The 16471-nt window shown below is 44.2% G+C and overlaps 2 protein-coding genes across 2 annotated transcripts; both read right to left on the reverse strand.

Annotated features, from left to right (window-relative positions):
- Positions 1-673: 673 nt before the first annotated feature.
- On the reverse strand, positions 674-9904 carry LOC306943151 (lipoma-preferred partner homolog; the record flags this gene model as incomplete). Its single annotated transcript, XM_079529352.1, has 4 exons — positions 674-1765; positions 3602-3722; positions 7172-7350; positions 9848-9904. The coding sequence occupies 4 exons, from the start codon at positions 9902-9904 to the stop codon at positions 1637-1639; spliced, it is 486 nt and encodes a 161-aa protein (XP_079385478.1). The 3' UTR covers positions 674-1636.
- A 3274-nt stretch (positions 9905-13178) lies between these two features.
- Positions 13179-15832, reverse strand: LOC306943152 (ankyrin repeat and protein kinase domain-containing protein 1-like; the record flags this gene model as incomplete). Its single annotated transcript, XM_079529353.1, has 6 exons — positions 15709-15832; positions 15366-15505; positions 14861-14910; positions 14258-14413; positions 13284-13626; positions 13179-13239 (listed from the first exon to the last, which is right to left on the reverse strand). The coding sequence occupies exons 1-6, from the start codon at positions 15793-15795 to the stop codon at positions 13179-13181; spliced, it is 837 nt and encodes a 278-aa protein (XP_079385479.1). The 5' UTR covers positions 15796-15832.
- Positions 15833-16471: the final 639 nt, after the last annotated feature.

Here is a 16471-nt window from a genome sequence, read left to right on the forward strand (position 1 = left end):
AGACTGTTCAACGAGACAATACAGTATGCAATTCAAAATAATACAATAGATCTAATGTAGTCTTTGTCTCCGTTTGCCAATCCAACGAAGCACAAGAAACCAGCAACATATAACATAAGGTACATTTGTCAGGTGACGATTGTACAAGACCAATATATGGCTAAAGAAGTACTCTTATGTACTGTATCATTTAAGCTCATAAGTCAATCAATAATTAATAAGTCTCATTAATGAGCCTTATTGACCTCCGCTGTTCTATAATATTATAACACTATAAACAAACAAACAAAAAATGTACCAATGTCATTCTGGAGGGAAACAGCATGGTCCCTTCTTTTCCACATCAACTCTATAAATGGACATGAAAAACATACATAAGGTGTACTGTCAATATACTGTATATATAGATTCAAACATAAAAGATGAGTATCAATGGGTAAAACTGATCCTGACATACAGTGACAAACAAATTCACATACAAAGTCCAGTACCAACAGCATGATACTTCTTTTGACTAAATGTTCGTTAAGGACACATAGGTTCAAATCTGTACAGTTTAAATATTTCCTAATTCATAAAAATTATCCATATCTTTATCTGTAAAGTGTCAATGCAATTAATATAAAAATAAATTGCATAGCCATCTCATACCTACTGTATGTCCTCAGCAAGAGATGGGAAACTCTTTTAGGATTAATAAACAATCAATAAACTAATCTATGTAATGGTACGTGGAAAAACAATGTGGAATATGTAAAGTGGTACAAGACCAAATTGCTAGTCTATCCAGCTGGGTTCACTTAAATCAAAAAAACAAAAAAACATCAGTTGTATTCACCTGTTCCAAGTCACAAATAAAAGCATTTTCGTACACTCAGAAAATGCTATCGTATCCCTGTGTTTGGAATGTTATCATTGTACACAACAGAAAAAATGTGCCTGGCAGAGAAGGTTATACTGGAATGAACTGTATGGTGTGTAATGTAATTGTATATGAACGGGAACTGCATTCAACAGTCAACAACAGAATCGCATTAAAATGTGTTGAGCTTGTAGAACTGCCATTCTAGATGCACTTGACTATACGACATGCAACCAAGTGTAAATCAGGAATTAGAATGAGCTAATTCATGATAGAATGAGTTTCAGTGTGTTCCCGCTCGTTTATATTCCATATTTACCATGAATTGTCTAGATTTTCTAAATGTGTTTGGAATGTATAGTGTGGATGCAGAAAAATTAACTGCATTTTTCACAAACGATATACTGTATGCTAATCATTTTTATAAATACGGCTAAAGCTACAGTTCTGAATGCATCCGCATTGACGGGCCAAATGCACCGGGTTCAATCTCAGAACGGTTGGGTGAAAATGCCACGTATGATTTCACAAGTAACGCAGTAAATATACATAAAACACACCGACTCCTTTTGCCGTGATTGTACCAAACTCGCCCTCAATACTATACGTGGGCACATCGCCTGGTTCTAGTTATTGCAGCTAAATACTGTATATAGAAGTCTGTGAAAGGAGGAGAGCATGGTGTGTGTGTGTGGTTATCAGAGAGAGAGAGAGAGAGTACTGAGTGTGTGTGGGGTGACACAGTGGAGTTGACCGGGCGTTAGGGTGGTTGGTTCAGAGGTCAGTGGTGACCTTGGCACTGAGGGCCTGGGTGCGGCTGGTATTGCAGTTCTTGCAGAGGATATGGCGGTCCAGAAGATAGCCGCCCTGGTTATCACCCTCCGACAGCAGGGAGCCACAGTCCTGTTGGACAGGCGTACACACACACACACACACACATTTGAATGACTATACTTGTGAGGACATCAACATTTTAGAATACCGTTTGATGTTTGCCATTTTCAACCGTAACCCTAAAGTCGAAAATAGCAGCGTCGCATTGTGAGCTATATGTAGATCTGCTACTCCTTGGTGCACGGATCATGTACACTGTTACTGTACAATTGTACACCACAGTCAAATGAGTTCACTCCCAACCAAGACACAATATACACACACACACACACACACTGTACAGTATATAATGTTTATGTCACTCGGCTTGTGTCTTTTTACGTGTGTTTGTTTATACAGTATGTATTTTCACACACACATGCACATGCAAACACATCCACAGTTCCACACATGTGCACAGAGAAATGTTTCTTTCTTAATTGTTTCTCTCTCTTTTTTTAATCAGATTGATACCGTACTTGCACGTCAGATAATTAATGTTGATTCATGTAATAATTATAATAATGGGTAACTTAGTAGTATTTGCCTGGGGTGGGAAGGCCATTTTGGGTCAAAATGTCACAAATGAAAGGAGCTTATGTGTGGGAATTAATTCCCATCCTTTATTATATATTATACATTCAGTATGATGTTGAATTAGTAAGACTGTGGACAGGACACCTGAAAATGATGGTAGGCTACAGTATATTATAGTTTCTACTACAGTAACAAACAAGTCATGATGGACAAACAATTGTCTCTGCACAATGTATGTCTATGCAATCCCTGGATATAACCTGTCCCAGATATGGGTTCATAAAAGTATAAAATAGAATAATAAATAAATAAACAGTCCATCTGTTGATGTTAATGTGTTTTCTTCTCTCATCGAACACTTCAGGTGTTCTAATGTAAATATCGTCTGCTCTTAGCTGACCTTTAAAGCTGCTGAAACATGTACTGTACACTACAGTATAAGCACAGTGGCACATTTCTTTTGTCAACATGATTGGTTAGTTGTGTTACTTTTAACCTCACAGCTAACATCTTCAGAATCAGAATACATTTTATTGTCACATCATAGGTTTACAGGTGTAAAGGAGGGGGAGGGGTCTGACAGAGGGAGAGCAAAGAGAAGGAAAAAAATAAAATCAGGAAGAAAAAAACAGTAGCAGTTTTGTACACACGGTTGGACATAAGGTGCAAAAAGATAGCACCAGCCAGCAGGTGTAAATGAGGAACAGCACTGGAACGGTATAGACTGGATTGGTATTCATTTGCTTGTCTTGAATTGTTAATTTGTTGTTAGTGGGCAAGTGCAATTGCTTTTATTTTGCACCACAGTGTTATGTTATTATTGTAGGGTTTTATGTAAGTTGTATTATTTGTAATTTATTCTGCCATGATCAGGACCTGAATAACACATTACAATTCTGTACTTGGAATGAAAATAAAACCCTGTTAATCCTTGACTTATAGTATATAGTATATACTGTATAAAGGTAAAAAAAGAGAATAGTAAATACGTTTTTATCATACTGCTGCGACAGACCGTAGCTGGTTGCTACATATGCAAGCCTGTGAACTTGAGGGGAGATGGAAGCTATTTTGAGCAGGTAAAGAGGGATGAATTAATAAACACACCTTGAGTTCATGTATCCCTTTCACACCATGCCATATGCTCTAGTCTAGTAGAACATAGAAGAGATGTGCGAAGGACATTGCATTCCACAACTTGCGTGCAGCATGTACATCACACCAATACATCCCACACTTCACACACAAACGCACAGCGTACATACCTCACAGCGGTAACACTGCACAGCGTACATACCTCACAGCGGTAACACTGCACACCGTACATACCTCACAGCGGTAACACTGCACGTGGAAGTCACGGTCGAGTGCCACGATGCGAACCGTCTCCTCTTGGCCTGGTGCCGGCATGATGGGCTCGGAACACACGCAACAACGCCGGGCAAACTTCCTGCAACCGCCCCCACAAAGAATAAATCAATTCAGCTTCAGAAAAAAAACTGTGGCAACTGTGGCACACAAACAAGTATTCTCTTTCAATCCAAATTAGTTCTTAAAATGCCTTCTGGAACTCCAGTTGAATGTGAACAAGTCACTTGTCGAGGCTTGCTTTCTAATTGTTTAGAAACACACTTTAATATCGTTAAGACATTTTTATCTTTTAAGTGTCTGGCAACCTGTTATTCATGTGTTAATCTTTTCACATTTTTACTATTGCAACTCTTTGTACAATACAGTACTTACTAGGGATGTCCCGATCATGTTTTATGCTCCCGATCCGATTCCGATCATTTGATTTTGAGCATCTGCCGATACCGATTTTTCCCGATCCAATTTTAAAATTTTATAGAACACGTTTATGCCATATCACAATAGTACAATATCCCAAATTACAGACAGTTTCCAGTCAAATATCATAATATGGATATAATATTGATACTAGGGATGTCCCGATCACATTTTTGGCTCCCGATCTGATTCCGATCATTTGAAAATGACGTGATCGGCCCCGATTTCCGATCACCCGATCCGATCGGGACAACCCTATAGTACTTAGGTCATAGCCAGCAGAGTTATTAGCCCTGTTTTAGCCTCTTTCCAATGTCTTCCAGGGCAATTGCAGATAGATTTTTAAGATTTTACCGATTACATTCAAAGCTCTTCTTGGATTGGCCCCATTAGCAAGCTTTTAATTAAACCTTCGCAAGGCTGAATGCACCTCGACATTCTGAGGGAAGGCCCTTTATGTCACCCTACACTACAGACAACCACAGTATCTCTTCCAGGGCCCCATGACTCTTAATGCACTTTATTGGTCAGTCATTGTGATTTGCAATTATAAACTGTTATTGCTCCCATTAGATTTTATTTGATTTGATTCCCTGCCAAAATCCTTGATTTTGAGAGCTTGGTCTCTTGTTCAGTATCTTGTAAACACTCTTTTAAAGGTAGTGTACAATAACAATTATTATAATGTGATTCTTACAGTAGATTATTCAACTTTGCCCTGGTTCTAAAAGCTTCACCTGACGCAGAATATTTGAGGAAGCGGCTTAACGGTCATGCGAGTGGAATGCACGTCGGCCTCGCCGCAATACATCATCAGTGGCATTTTGCCGTTTGCTTTCATGCCTTTAGGTCGAGTCATTTGGGAAACACCTGAGCAGGAACAGGTTTCTCTAACAATGGGGTCAAAGGGGATATGAGAACGGCGCTGAGGTTTCAGGTCAGGTCAGGTGACTGGAGACGATGTCAACACTTCTAACAGGCTTGGCAAGTGGCTGATATTCAGGAAGTGAGGGGGGCCTGTGGCGTCGGGATGCCACAGCCAGAGCAGTGAGAACGACATGGCCAAACACAGCTGTTCCTCGACACAAAGGGCCGCATTGTTGAGGTCATACTTGTCATGTGGAAATTAAACAGCGGCCCGCGGCAGCAATGCTCCGCAATGCTGTGGGCTTACTAACAGCAAGCTGTTTACTTCCATTTCCCTTTTGGGTAAGGTAACACTTCTGGTAAGGCACTTGTTTGCCCAATCCATACACTGTAGTCTGTAACTCAGACACAATAAGGGTTTACTGTCAAACGCACGCAGCACATGCTGTCACTTCACAGACCACTGGGCCTGAGAGGACGTGGATCCAATACTTCACAAGACCACTGGGCCTGAGAGGACGTGGATCCAATACTTCACAGACCACTGGGCCTGAGAGGACGTGGATCCAATACTTCACAAGACCACTGGGCCTGAGAGGACGTGGATCCAATACTTCACAAGACCACTGGGCCTGAGAGGACGTGGATCCAATACTTCACAAGACCACTGGGCCTGAGAGGACGTGGATCCAATACTTCACAAGACCACTGGGCCTGAGAGGACGTGGATCCAATACTTCACAAGACCACTGGGCCTGAGAGGACGTGGATCCAATACTTCACAAGACCACTGGGCCTGAGAGGACGTGGATCCAATACTTCACAAGACCACTGGGCCTGAGAGGACGTGGATCCAATACTTCACAAGACCACTGGGCCTGAGAGGACGTGGATCCAATACTTCACAAGACCACTGGGCCTGAGAGGACGTGGATCCAATACTTCACAAGACCACTGGGCCTGAGAGGACGTGGATCCAATACTTCACAGACCACTGGGCCTGAGAGGACGTGGATCCAATACTTCACAAGACCACTGGGCCTGAGAGGACGTGGATCCAATACTTCACAAGACCACTGGGCCTGAGAGGACGTGGATCCAATACTTCACAAGACCACTGGGCCTGAGAGGACGTGGATCCAATACTTCACAAGACCACTGGGCCTGAGAGGACGTGGATCCAATACTTCACAAGACCACTGGGCCTGAGAGGACGTGGATCCAATACTTCACAAGACCACTGGGCCTGAGAGGACGTGGATCCAATACTTCACAAGACCACTGGGCCTGAGAGGACGTGGATCCAATACTTCACAAGACCACTGGGCCTGAGAGGACGTGGATCCAATACTTCCTGGAGAATAACTGTGACCATGTTCAGTACTACATAAAAGCCATGTTTCTCTAATAGAGGGTATGCACGTGACATCATCATCATACCCGGAAGTAATGCAGAACGCCTACTGAGTGGGAAAAAACTACTTTCTCACCTTGACAGCCCAAACAGAAAAGTCCTATCTGATTGCATTAAATTACATTAAACTCACTTTGCCACTCAATTTTCCACTCACTTTATGCATGCGCATACCCTCCATTATCTAGTTATCTAACTAGTTCACATGATACTGATAGAACTCAATACCAAAGGGTCATACCAATGAATGACTCTGAAAAAATGGGACCCAGTGCTTCCCTGCTTGGCACTCAGCATCAAGGGCTGGGTTGGGGTAATCCCTGCGACATACTGGTGTAAGCGTCATGTCCCGGGGGTGTACTTGTACATCAAGCTGCCTCATGCTACAGAAACAGGAGATAGATTCCTGCCATATGGGCCTCATGGCTTGGCTGTTGTGAACTACAGTGTACAGTATCGATTTTTGTTATGCTAGGCATAATTATAAACCTTTTTTTTTGTTACGGTTTTGCTAGCGTAGATTAGCTTGACAAGACAACCCAATGCGAGCTGACGAGAAAACACATCAGACACAACACTGTGTGATATGAACCATAGTCTGCTTTTCTGGGCATGCACCATAACAGGGTAAGATGAATACACTAAATTAACTTTCCTAATAAGTTTATGTTCAAGGACTTATTTTTATGGAATGGAAGGTATGCAGCTATGCAAGGTTCTATAAAAGGTCAATATCACATTCAGTGTTGTATATCTGAAGGGTAAAGGCTAACATTTTAAAAATAGATAGTTTTTGTCGCACCAAACATCAAGTGTAGAATGGTCCTTACTTGTGGAAGTCCTCGATGCAGTGGATGTGGTTGGCAGCATCCACAGTGAAGGGGATGCCATCCAGGCAGCGCTGGCACACCACGCACGTGAAGCAGTGAGGGTGGTAGGCTTTACCTATGGCCCGCAGTATGCGCTCCATGATAGGCTTACTGCATATGGTACAGGACTCCAAAGTGTTCTGTAGAGAGACACACACACACACACACACACACACACACACACACACACACACACACACACACACACACACACACACACACACACAAACTTTATTAATTGTGTATATTTGTACTAATTACAGTATGTCAGTGAGGACTGTCAATTGATTTCAATTGACATTTATTCCTCGAACACTTAACCCTAACCTTCTCCACTACCTCCTTAACCCTCACTATTATACAGTTCCTTTTCTAAACCTGGCCCTAAACCTATAGCCTGGCTAATAAACCAGACTAATATCACACAACACTGTCGCGGTATATCAGTCTGGGCTGGCTCCACTTGGATTTCATTTCCCGGGGAACATTTTCTCTTTGACGCAATTGGTCAGAGCTACTGTCAGTCAAAAGTCTCAAGCATTGAACGTCACTGTACCAAAGCCCGCCTATATTGCATACCGTGTCCCGATTGGTCCGACCTGTTCTCTGCTGTAGGAAAGAGGCGTGCTACTGAGCCTCGCCAGACCGTAATCCGCTGGTAGGCAACTTTTTTTTGCCAACGGCTGATTCGGTCTGGTTTATTAACCTGGCCCTAAACCTAAGCCCTTGTCTTCCACCGTCAAACGTGCACAACACTATGACATAGGAACAGATGATTAAAGGTTCTTCTAATGAGGCGTTCCATTTTTAAAGCTCAACTCAAGACTCACCTTTTTACTCTTGCTTTTAATTGAGTTTTAGTTTTAGTTTTAGTTGAGTTCTCTATTCTGACCTTTTGCGGTGTGCTTTGTTTCTCGTCCATCTATGTTTTTATGCTTTTTTTGTTGTTTGCTCTTTACCATTGTTTTATCCGTCTAACTGCTTGCCTGTGTTTTATTGCTATTTGTATGTACTGCCCTGTGAAGCACTTTGAGTTGCATTTATGTATGAAAGGTGCTATACAAATAAAGTTTATTATTATTATTATTAGGGCCTTTAAGCACTTAGACCCCATACTGTATACTTTATAAACTACTGTAGGTTCCCCCATGGGTCTATACTTGGTCCCCTCCTCTTTCCCTCTGCACCAAATCTCCAATAGCTGATCTACAAGCTAACAACATGTCGCGCTGCCACGTGTAGTGAGCTTGTAGACTGGTTATTTTCGCAGAATGCGAAATTTCATCATGCTCAGAATAGGGGCACTTGGGTTCATGGCAAAATGCCTAACAATAATCATCCTCAGAACACTAAACTGTGTGTGTGTGTGTGTGTGTGTGTGTGTGTGTGTGTGTGTGTGTGTGTGTGTGTGTGTGTGTGTGTGTGGGCTTAAGTGTTTAAAACGAGGTAGACGAGTATATGGTGAATATCGCCACTGAACAGCTCGCAGCCTGAGCCAATCGGCATCCAAGGACCGAAACCACCCGTTTTCCTGAAGAGGCACGTGTGGGGCCCATGCAGCAGATAAATCGACACTAAACAGCTCTGGCAAGGCTGTCCTCGGATGGCCCCGAAGCCCCAGGAATCTGATTAGCAGCTCCCTCAAACACAAACCCGTCGTTTTTCAACTGCCCCTCCTCCCCCAGCCTTCCCAATACGTGCAAGTGCGGGCAGTAAATACTTCCACTTTGTGATGACTGCAGGTTTTCTGCAGCCAGGCGACCGGGCAGCCAGCCCACTGGGGGTGGTGGTGGTGGTGGTGGTGGTTGTGTGTGGTGGGTGTGCAATACTGTGCATCTGTGTGTGTGTGCGTGCATGTGTGTGCGCGCGTGTTGTGGGGGCAGGGGTGGGGGTCGTGGCTGCCGTCTGCCTCTGACTTATCTGTGGCATCCCTCTTCTTAATATCTACTGGGAGACACCATTTTGTTATTCCAATATTTCCTAAATAACGATTGCCTCTCTAAACAGCAATGCAATTACAGGGGGATGGATATATCATGTGAGGGCTGATCAATGAGGGGCTGTGGCACGCGGACGTGTGTGTGTGTGTGGGGTGGGAGGCAAGGCAGGGCTGAGGGGCCTCTCTGGAGCACAGGCTGTTCTGCCCAGGCATTTCCTGGATGTCTGCATCCCTCTGATCTCTCTCTCCCTCTCTCTCTCTGTACGCCTGGCCAGGATGAGAACAGCACGGTTCAGCTGCTCTCGTTGTAGCGGCCTCAATGTTTCTAAACAGAGCTTGGGGTGTGTAGCAACACGGCGGCGTGCCCCCCCCTCCACGTGCTGCTCAGAGAGTTGAGCATGCTTCCTGCGGTCTGTGCGGTCTTGGAGGTGGGCAGTGCACACGGTGTCTGCTAAAGTCATGTTGTTTTATTGTTATTGCGGTTAGAGTGTCAACCAAAAAATGTAAATGGAGTGGACCTCCTCATCACCATACCAACGAACTTGCCCACTTCTTCTGTAGTTGTCTTTTGCTCTGTTCTTGTAGTCCACTACTAGCTCATCATGGCCTTGAGCCCCGAATTGGGCAATGCACGTTTCATGTGGACTGTGGAGAGTTGGGCGATATGACGCAATCTAGGGCTGCGCGACAGTGTGCACCTCCAAGATGTTGTAACTCCTCGGATGGCGTGCACCGTGCACAGCCCGTGCTGCCATGATTGGCTGCTGGCAGGTGAATCTAAGAGGATGATCTGCATAAGGTTGGTCTACATCTGTATAAGTCACCTTCCTGTTGTTCTCTGACAGGAGGAGGTTCACATTCGCTGTGTTTGGATCCAACGACAGAGGAGAGGAATCTGTTGGAGGAAACGCAGTAAAACACACATGATGAAATGGACTGACACGCGCGCGCACGTTTCTACGTCACAACAAAACTTTACAGTCTCTCCGTCAGTCTCGCGCCCGCTCGCGTGTGTGTGTGTGTGTGTGTGTGTACGTGTACAGCGGCGGTAGGCAAGTGTCTGTGTTTACGTCTTACGCGTCCGTCCGTTCTCACACACACGCACACGCACACGCACATGCACACGCACACGCACTCTCTCTCTCTCTCTCTCTCTCTCAATTCAATTCAAAGGAGCTTTATTGGCATGAGAAAACGTACGTTTACATTGCCAAAGTGGAACAAGACAATCGAGATAAAACAATGTATTTACAAATACATATAGAATATAAATAGGAATTAAATACAGGTGTAAACAGAACTGTGTTACATTAACACTTTGGGTAAAACTATCTTGTGAAACTATAAAAAAGATGTGCATTTTCTGTCAGAGATATAGTTATACATCCATATAGGAGACGCTAGCTTTATACGTTTGAAAGTTGACAGCAGTTTGTCAGTGTTTTTTCAATGTCTCTCTCTCTCTCTCTCTCTCTCTCTCTCTCTCTCTCTCTCTCTCTCTCTATCTCTCTCTCTCTCTCTCTCTCTCTCTCTCTCCCTCTCTCTCTCTCTCTGCCTGCCTGCCTGCCTGCCTGCCTGCCTGCCTGCCTGCCTGCCTGTCTGTCTGTCTGTCACATGTCGGAACAAACACCAATTTCTAGTTTCCAAATGTATAAAACTCTTTTGAAAATACTCTTTTGAGAATAACAATGTTTTGTTTTGTACACCATGTTTTTTTAAAGCAGGTCTTTTGTCACAAGTCACACGTTTTTTTTGACGCAAGGAGTTACGTCATCATCGCTCCAAAATGGCAGAGGCACTGGTTGTTACCGAAGATACGAAGATGTACGAACTTCATTGGAGCCACTAGAGGCGCAGTGGACTACAAATCCTACAAATGGTCTCCTAAGTAGGAATGGTTTGCCCCCCCCCCCCCCCCCCCTCCCCTCTCCCAGGCTGACAACAACACTGACAACGTCATGTGGATGAGCATTGAGAGCATTATATGGTCAATGTCATTGGAACACACATTTTATTTCACTTTGAATATGTCCTCTATCAGCGCAGGCACTCTTTAACGTCACAAAGATGCCAAAAGCCGCTCATGGCCTTACACCCTAGTGTCGTCTGTCAGACTGCAGGTGGACACTGGGTGTAAGCACACCTACACCCTAGTGTCGTCTGTCAGACTGCAGGTGGACACTGGGTGTAAGCACACCTACACCCTAGTGTCGTCTGTCAGACTGCAGGTGGACACTGGGTGTAAGCACACCTACACCCTAGTGTCTTCCGTCAGACTGCAGGTGGACACTGGGTGTAAGCACCAGGGGTGAAAGTGGGCCGGGACGGTCCGGAGCTCCGACCCGGTAAGACATGACCGGCCGGAGCGCACCGGAGCTATCAAAATACTATATTAAATAACCTGCCAAAACGCATGTCCAAGAGGAAAACAATCAAAACATAATCTACTAACGTCAGAATCGGGGTTTCTTAATAAAAAGTGCTTCTGAATTGTAACAGTGTGTTTGTGTCAGCCAGCGTAATGATCCGTTGTTATTTTAATAATCCACCACCGCACGGCACGGACTGGAGGAGAAGAGTTTGGTTTCTCCCTTCGGTTCGCTCGCAGCAGCGCCGTGCAGACAGTACCAGTTCACTTTGCAGGTTGGAAATCCGCTATAGAGCGGATACGGAAACGGACGTTTGTCTGACTAAGGTATACGTGCAAATTACCGGATATAGAAGGCGGGCTCTCTAATCCACTAACGTTCAAACCATGTTTCTGGTTGGCTGACAAGACTGGCACAACGCAATACTTAGTTCTGATTGGTTCATAAAAAACAAAAAAAACAAAACAGGAAACTAATAATGAAATGCCGGTGGCAACTGTTTTGAGAAGTAAACTAAAAAGTCAGCAGAAGAATGCGCTAAAAATATATATAAGCAAAATGGCAACGCAACCAACATTAGCTCAGCTCTTTAAGAGAAAGGAAAGAGTTGAAGAAGATAATGTCATTAAAGACAAAGTTAGAAAAACAACCAAGACCATACAGTTGCATGACAGAGAGTGACAGATGGGGAGGAGGAGGCAGAAGTGGCAGCAGGACCAGCATCAAGCACAGGTAATAATAATAATAATAATATTATGAAATTCCTGATATTATATCAGGAATTTTATAGCACAGTATAACTGTGCAAAAAAAGCAGTTTTCTATGCATTTCAGGGGTACTGTGGGTTTACTTTGAACCCCAAATGTTATTGGCACAGTATAAAAAAAAGCAGTTTTCTATGCATTTCAGGGGTACTGTGGGTTTACTTTGAACCCCAAATGTTATTGGCACAGTATAAAAAAAAGCAGTTTTCTATGCATTTCAGGGGTACTGTGGGGTTTGAACCCCCAATTTCTTTATTGGCTGTGCCAAAAAAAAGCAGTTTTCTATGCATTTCAGGGGTACTGTGGGGTTTGAACCCCCAAAATGCAGGTGTCGTCGCAGAATGAAATTTCTGGGAGCTCCTGTAAGAAATGAAAGCCACTTTCACCCCTGGTAAGCACACCTAGTACACCCTAGTGTCTTCTGTCAGACTGCAGGTGGACACTGGGTGTAAGCACACCTACACCCTAGTGTCGTCTGTCAGACTGCAGGTGGACACTGGGTGTAAGCACACCTACACCCTAGTGTCGTCTGTCAGACTGCAGGTGGACACTAGGGTGTAAGCACACCTACACCCTAGTGTCGTCTCTGGGGTAGCTAGGCATTTCTACGTATTTCTCATTTAACTGTCTTTAAGGCTGAGCTGGTACTTTACTGAACACATACTATACTACTATACTATAGTAGTACTACGATACTGATATCCAATAAAAGTATAAAAGCTGTATCAACATGGACTCACGTTTTAAAAAGGTCTCTCTGTCGGTGCTCCCTGGAGCAGGAGGTGGAGGAGGAACAGGAGGAGGTGGAGGAAACGCAGGAGGTGGAGGGCTCCTCCTCCTGGTGCTAGGAGCTGGAGCAGGAACAGGAGGAGGTGGAGGAGGCCAGCGCCTGGTGCTAGGAGCTGGAGCACCAGGAGGAGCAGGAACAGGAGGAGGCCAGCGCCTGGTGCTTGGAGCTGGAGCACCAGGAGGAGCAGGAACAGGAGGAGCTGGAGGAGGCCAGCGGCTGGTGCTAGGAGCTGGAGCACCAGCAGGAGCAGGAACAGGAGGAGGTGGAGGAGGCCAGCGCCTGGTGCTTGGAGCTGGAGCACCAGGAGGAGCAGGAACAGGAGGAGCTGGAGGAGGCCAGCGGCTGGTGCTAGGAGCTGGAGCACCAGCAGGAGCAGGAACAGGAGGAGGTGGAGGAAACGCAGGAGGTGGAGGGCTCCTCCTCCTCCTCCTAGTGCTAGGAGCTGGAGCACCAGGAGGAGCAGGAACAGGAGGAGGAGGATTCAGGAGGTCACAGGCAGCAGAGATTCCCTCCTCGTGTCTTGAAAAAACACCCCGTGTCACTTCAACGCATTCTGAAATGAAAAAAACACCCCGTGTCACTTCAACGCATTCTGAATGATATTAGAAACTATCGACAAGTATCGACCAATCAGAAGAGGGGGCGGGGGCTAATTGAAGTTTGATGCTAAGCCACGGTCACGCCATTTTACGAATACTCACGCTTTTGATAACTTTTCATCGTTAAGGTCTGTTGTGTACGCTGAGCGAGTTTGATTTACAACGGACCATCCTGCTAGGAGGTGTTCGTTAAAGTGCGACCAGGGAAAATGGCATAAATTGTGCCAAAATGACAATAAATTCAAAATGGCTGACTTTCTATTTAGTTTCGGTCATGGCGCCAAGAGAGTTTTTTGTTAGTCGGGACATGATACAGGTGTGTACCGACTTTCATACATGTATGTGAAACCGTCTTGTGGGGCTTCAAGCACAACGGTTTGTAGGGGGCACTATTGAGCCACCAGGCCACGCCCCTTTTTGAGACGAATGGGTGTGCAAAAAGCTGCACAACTTTTCATGTACGTGTAACGCCTCAAAAACAAAAAAGCTTTTCATTTGTGCAAAGAAAATTAATAATCTTTGCGATTTCAATATATCTCTGCTGTCGGAGCCTCTGAACTGCCCTACCTAGGGCTTCTCATTTACCTGCAAACAAAGGTCTCTTGTTGGGCTCAGAGTCCCAGCATCTCTGCATGAGCTCCACCAGCTCTTCTAATCCAGCTGCTTTCTGGACATCGATTTTACGAAGATCTGGTCTCTGTCCCCTTGGAATGTGGTACATCAACAAGGTCTGACCCATCCCTACATAAAATACAGGAACATTTACTTAATTGTGTGTGTGTGTGTGTGTGTGTGTGTGTGTGTGTGTGTGTGTGTGTGTGTGTGTGTGTGTGTGTGTGTGTGTGTGTGTGTGTGTGTGTGTGTGTGTGTGTGTGTGTGGGCGTGCGGCCGTGCGCGTGCGTGTGGGCTAGAGCTTTAAGCAACTAGTCGACCAAATCAGCCAAATCCACTAGTTGACCTTGTTGACCTTGTTAGTATTTTTAGGCCTCAAGATCAGCTAGATTATAATGTACACAGTTTTAAAATGTACAACTATTATTAAATTACAAAATAAACAAATTACATAATAGGTAGGCCTAGTTAAACAACTAGTCAACTAGTAAAAATCACTAGAAGTGAAAGCCCTAGTGTGTGCGTGCGTGCGTGCGTGCGTGCGTGCGTGTGCGTATATGCGTGCGAATAGTTTACCTGGATAGGGACTCTCTCCAGTGAGAATGGTCCAGAGAAGTATGCCGTAGCTAATGAAAAGGCGGGAAGCATTCAAGCATTAGAAAGAGGTTTTCACACTATAAAAAAACATGTGTCACTTCAACGCATAATATGAATTTGATGACTGTAGTAACAGAATTCCTTCTAGAGTTCACCTGTAAACATCATAGTGAACATGGTGGTATGTAACTAGATGAATCACCTGTAAACATCATAGTGAACATGGTGGTATGTAACTAGATGAATCACCTGTAAACATCATAGTGAACATGGTGGTATGTAACTAGATGAATCACCTGTAAACATCATAGTGAACATGGTGGTATGTAACTAGATGAATCACCTGTAAACATCATAGTGAACATGGTGGTATGTAACTAGATGAATCACCTGTAAACATCATAGTGAACATGGTGGTATGTAACTAGATGAATCACCTGTAAACATCATAGTGAACATGGTGGTATGTAACTAGATGAATCACCTGTAAACATCGTAGGAGCGAACACGGCGGTATGTCTCTCCAAAAGCCTCAGGGGGCATGTAGAACAGAGTGCCTCCTTTGTTTGTATGGTTGGTCGACCTGACACTGTTGGACATCGTAGACAGGCCAAAATCTGCTATCTGTTGACAGAAAGAGGAGGCGTTTATGACTTTGTTTAAGCGGGACATGCAGTCATTTCGTCAGCAAATTTGCATTTATATGAATACATGAACTGATAAGATATGTGTATACATGAACTCATATATACATATATATAGGTGCTGGAGCTACATACATATATATACATATATATATACATATATATATATACTGTATAGTGTACCTTGGCATTGAGGTCGGCATCCAGCAGGATATTGGCTGGTTTCAGGTCCATGTGCACAAGGTTCTTCTTACAGTGGAGGAAGTCCATGGCTAGCGCCACCTGGTGGGCTAGACGGAACGCCAGGGGCCAGGGTGGAGGTTTATGGCTCTGTAGAAAGGTTAAGAATAGTTTTGGATTCAGTGTTAGTTCTTTATTACTGCAGGATTCATAAAGGTCAGAGTAATTAAGTTGGCCTGTTGTGTAATACAAACTCAACAAAAGATACCATTTTCTTTCAACGTAAAAAACTAAAACTAAGGGCATTGTGTCTATAATTTCAGTTAGTTTTGTAAACACACAACACACTTTCAGTTAGTTAACGTCTTTGTTTTTTATTCTAGTTTTGATTTAGTTCAGTTGACGAAGATGCGTTTTCAGTTGAATTATAAAGACCTTGGTGAGCAGAAAGGACTGCAGGCAGCCTCCCTCCATCAGCTCCATCACTATACCCTGCATCTCATTGGAGCCCATGATGATGGGGGGCCGGCCGCGGTACATCCCATAGACCCTGGGGACAAACTGCTGGTCTGCAGCTTCCATGTGACCTGCCTCTCGACACAGGGCAGCATACGACGTACCAGAGCTGCAGTATGGGGTCAGTTTAGGAGGGGAAAGACAGCAGTTAGAACCCAATTATGTGAAACTGACTAAGATCATGAATAAAATAAGTGTGAATGAAGATTTTCATCAATTATAGATACATTATGTAGCTCATTGTCATCAT

Source organism: Electrona antarctica (genome assembly GCF_951216825.1).
Source record: "Electrona antarctica genome assembly, chromosome: 19".
Taxonomy (NCBI): Eukaryota; Metazoa; Chordata; class Actinopteri; order Myctophiformes; family Myctophidae; genus Electrona; species Electrona antarctica.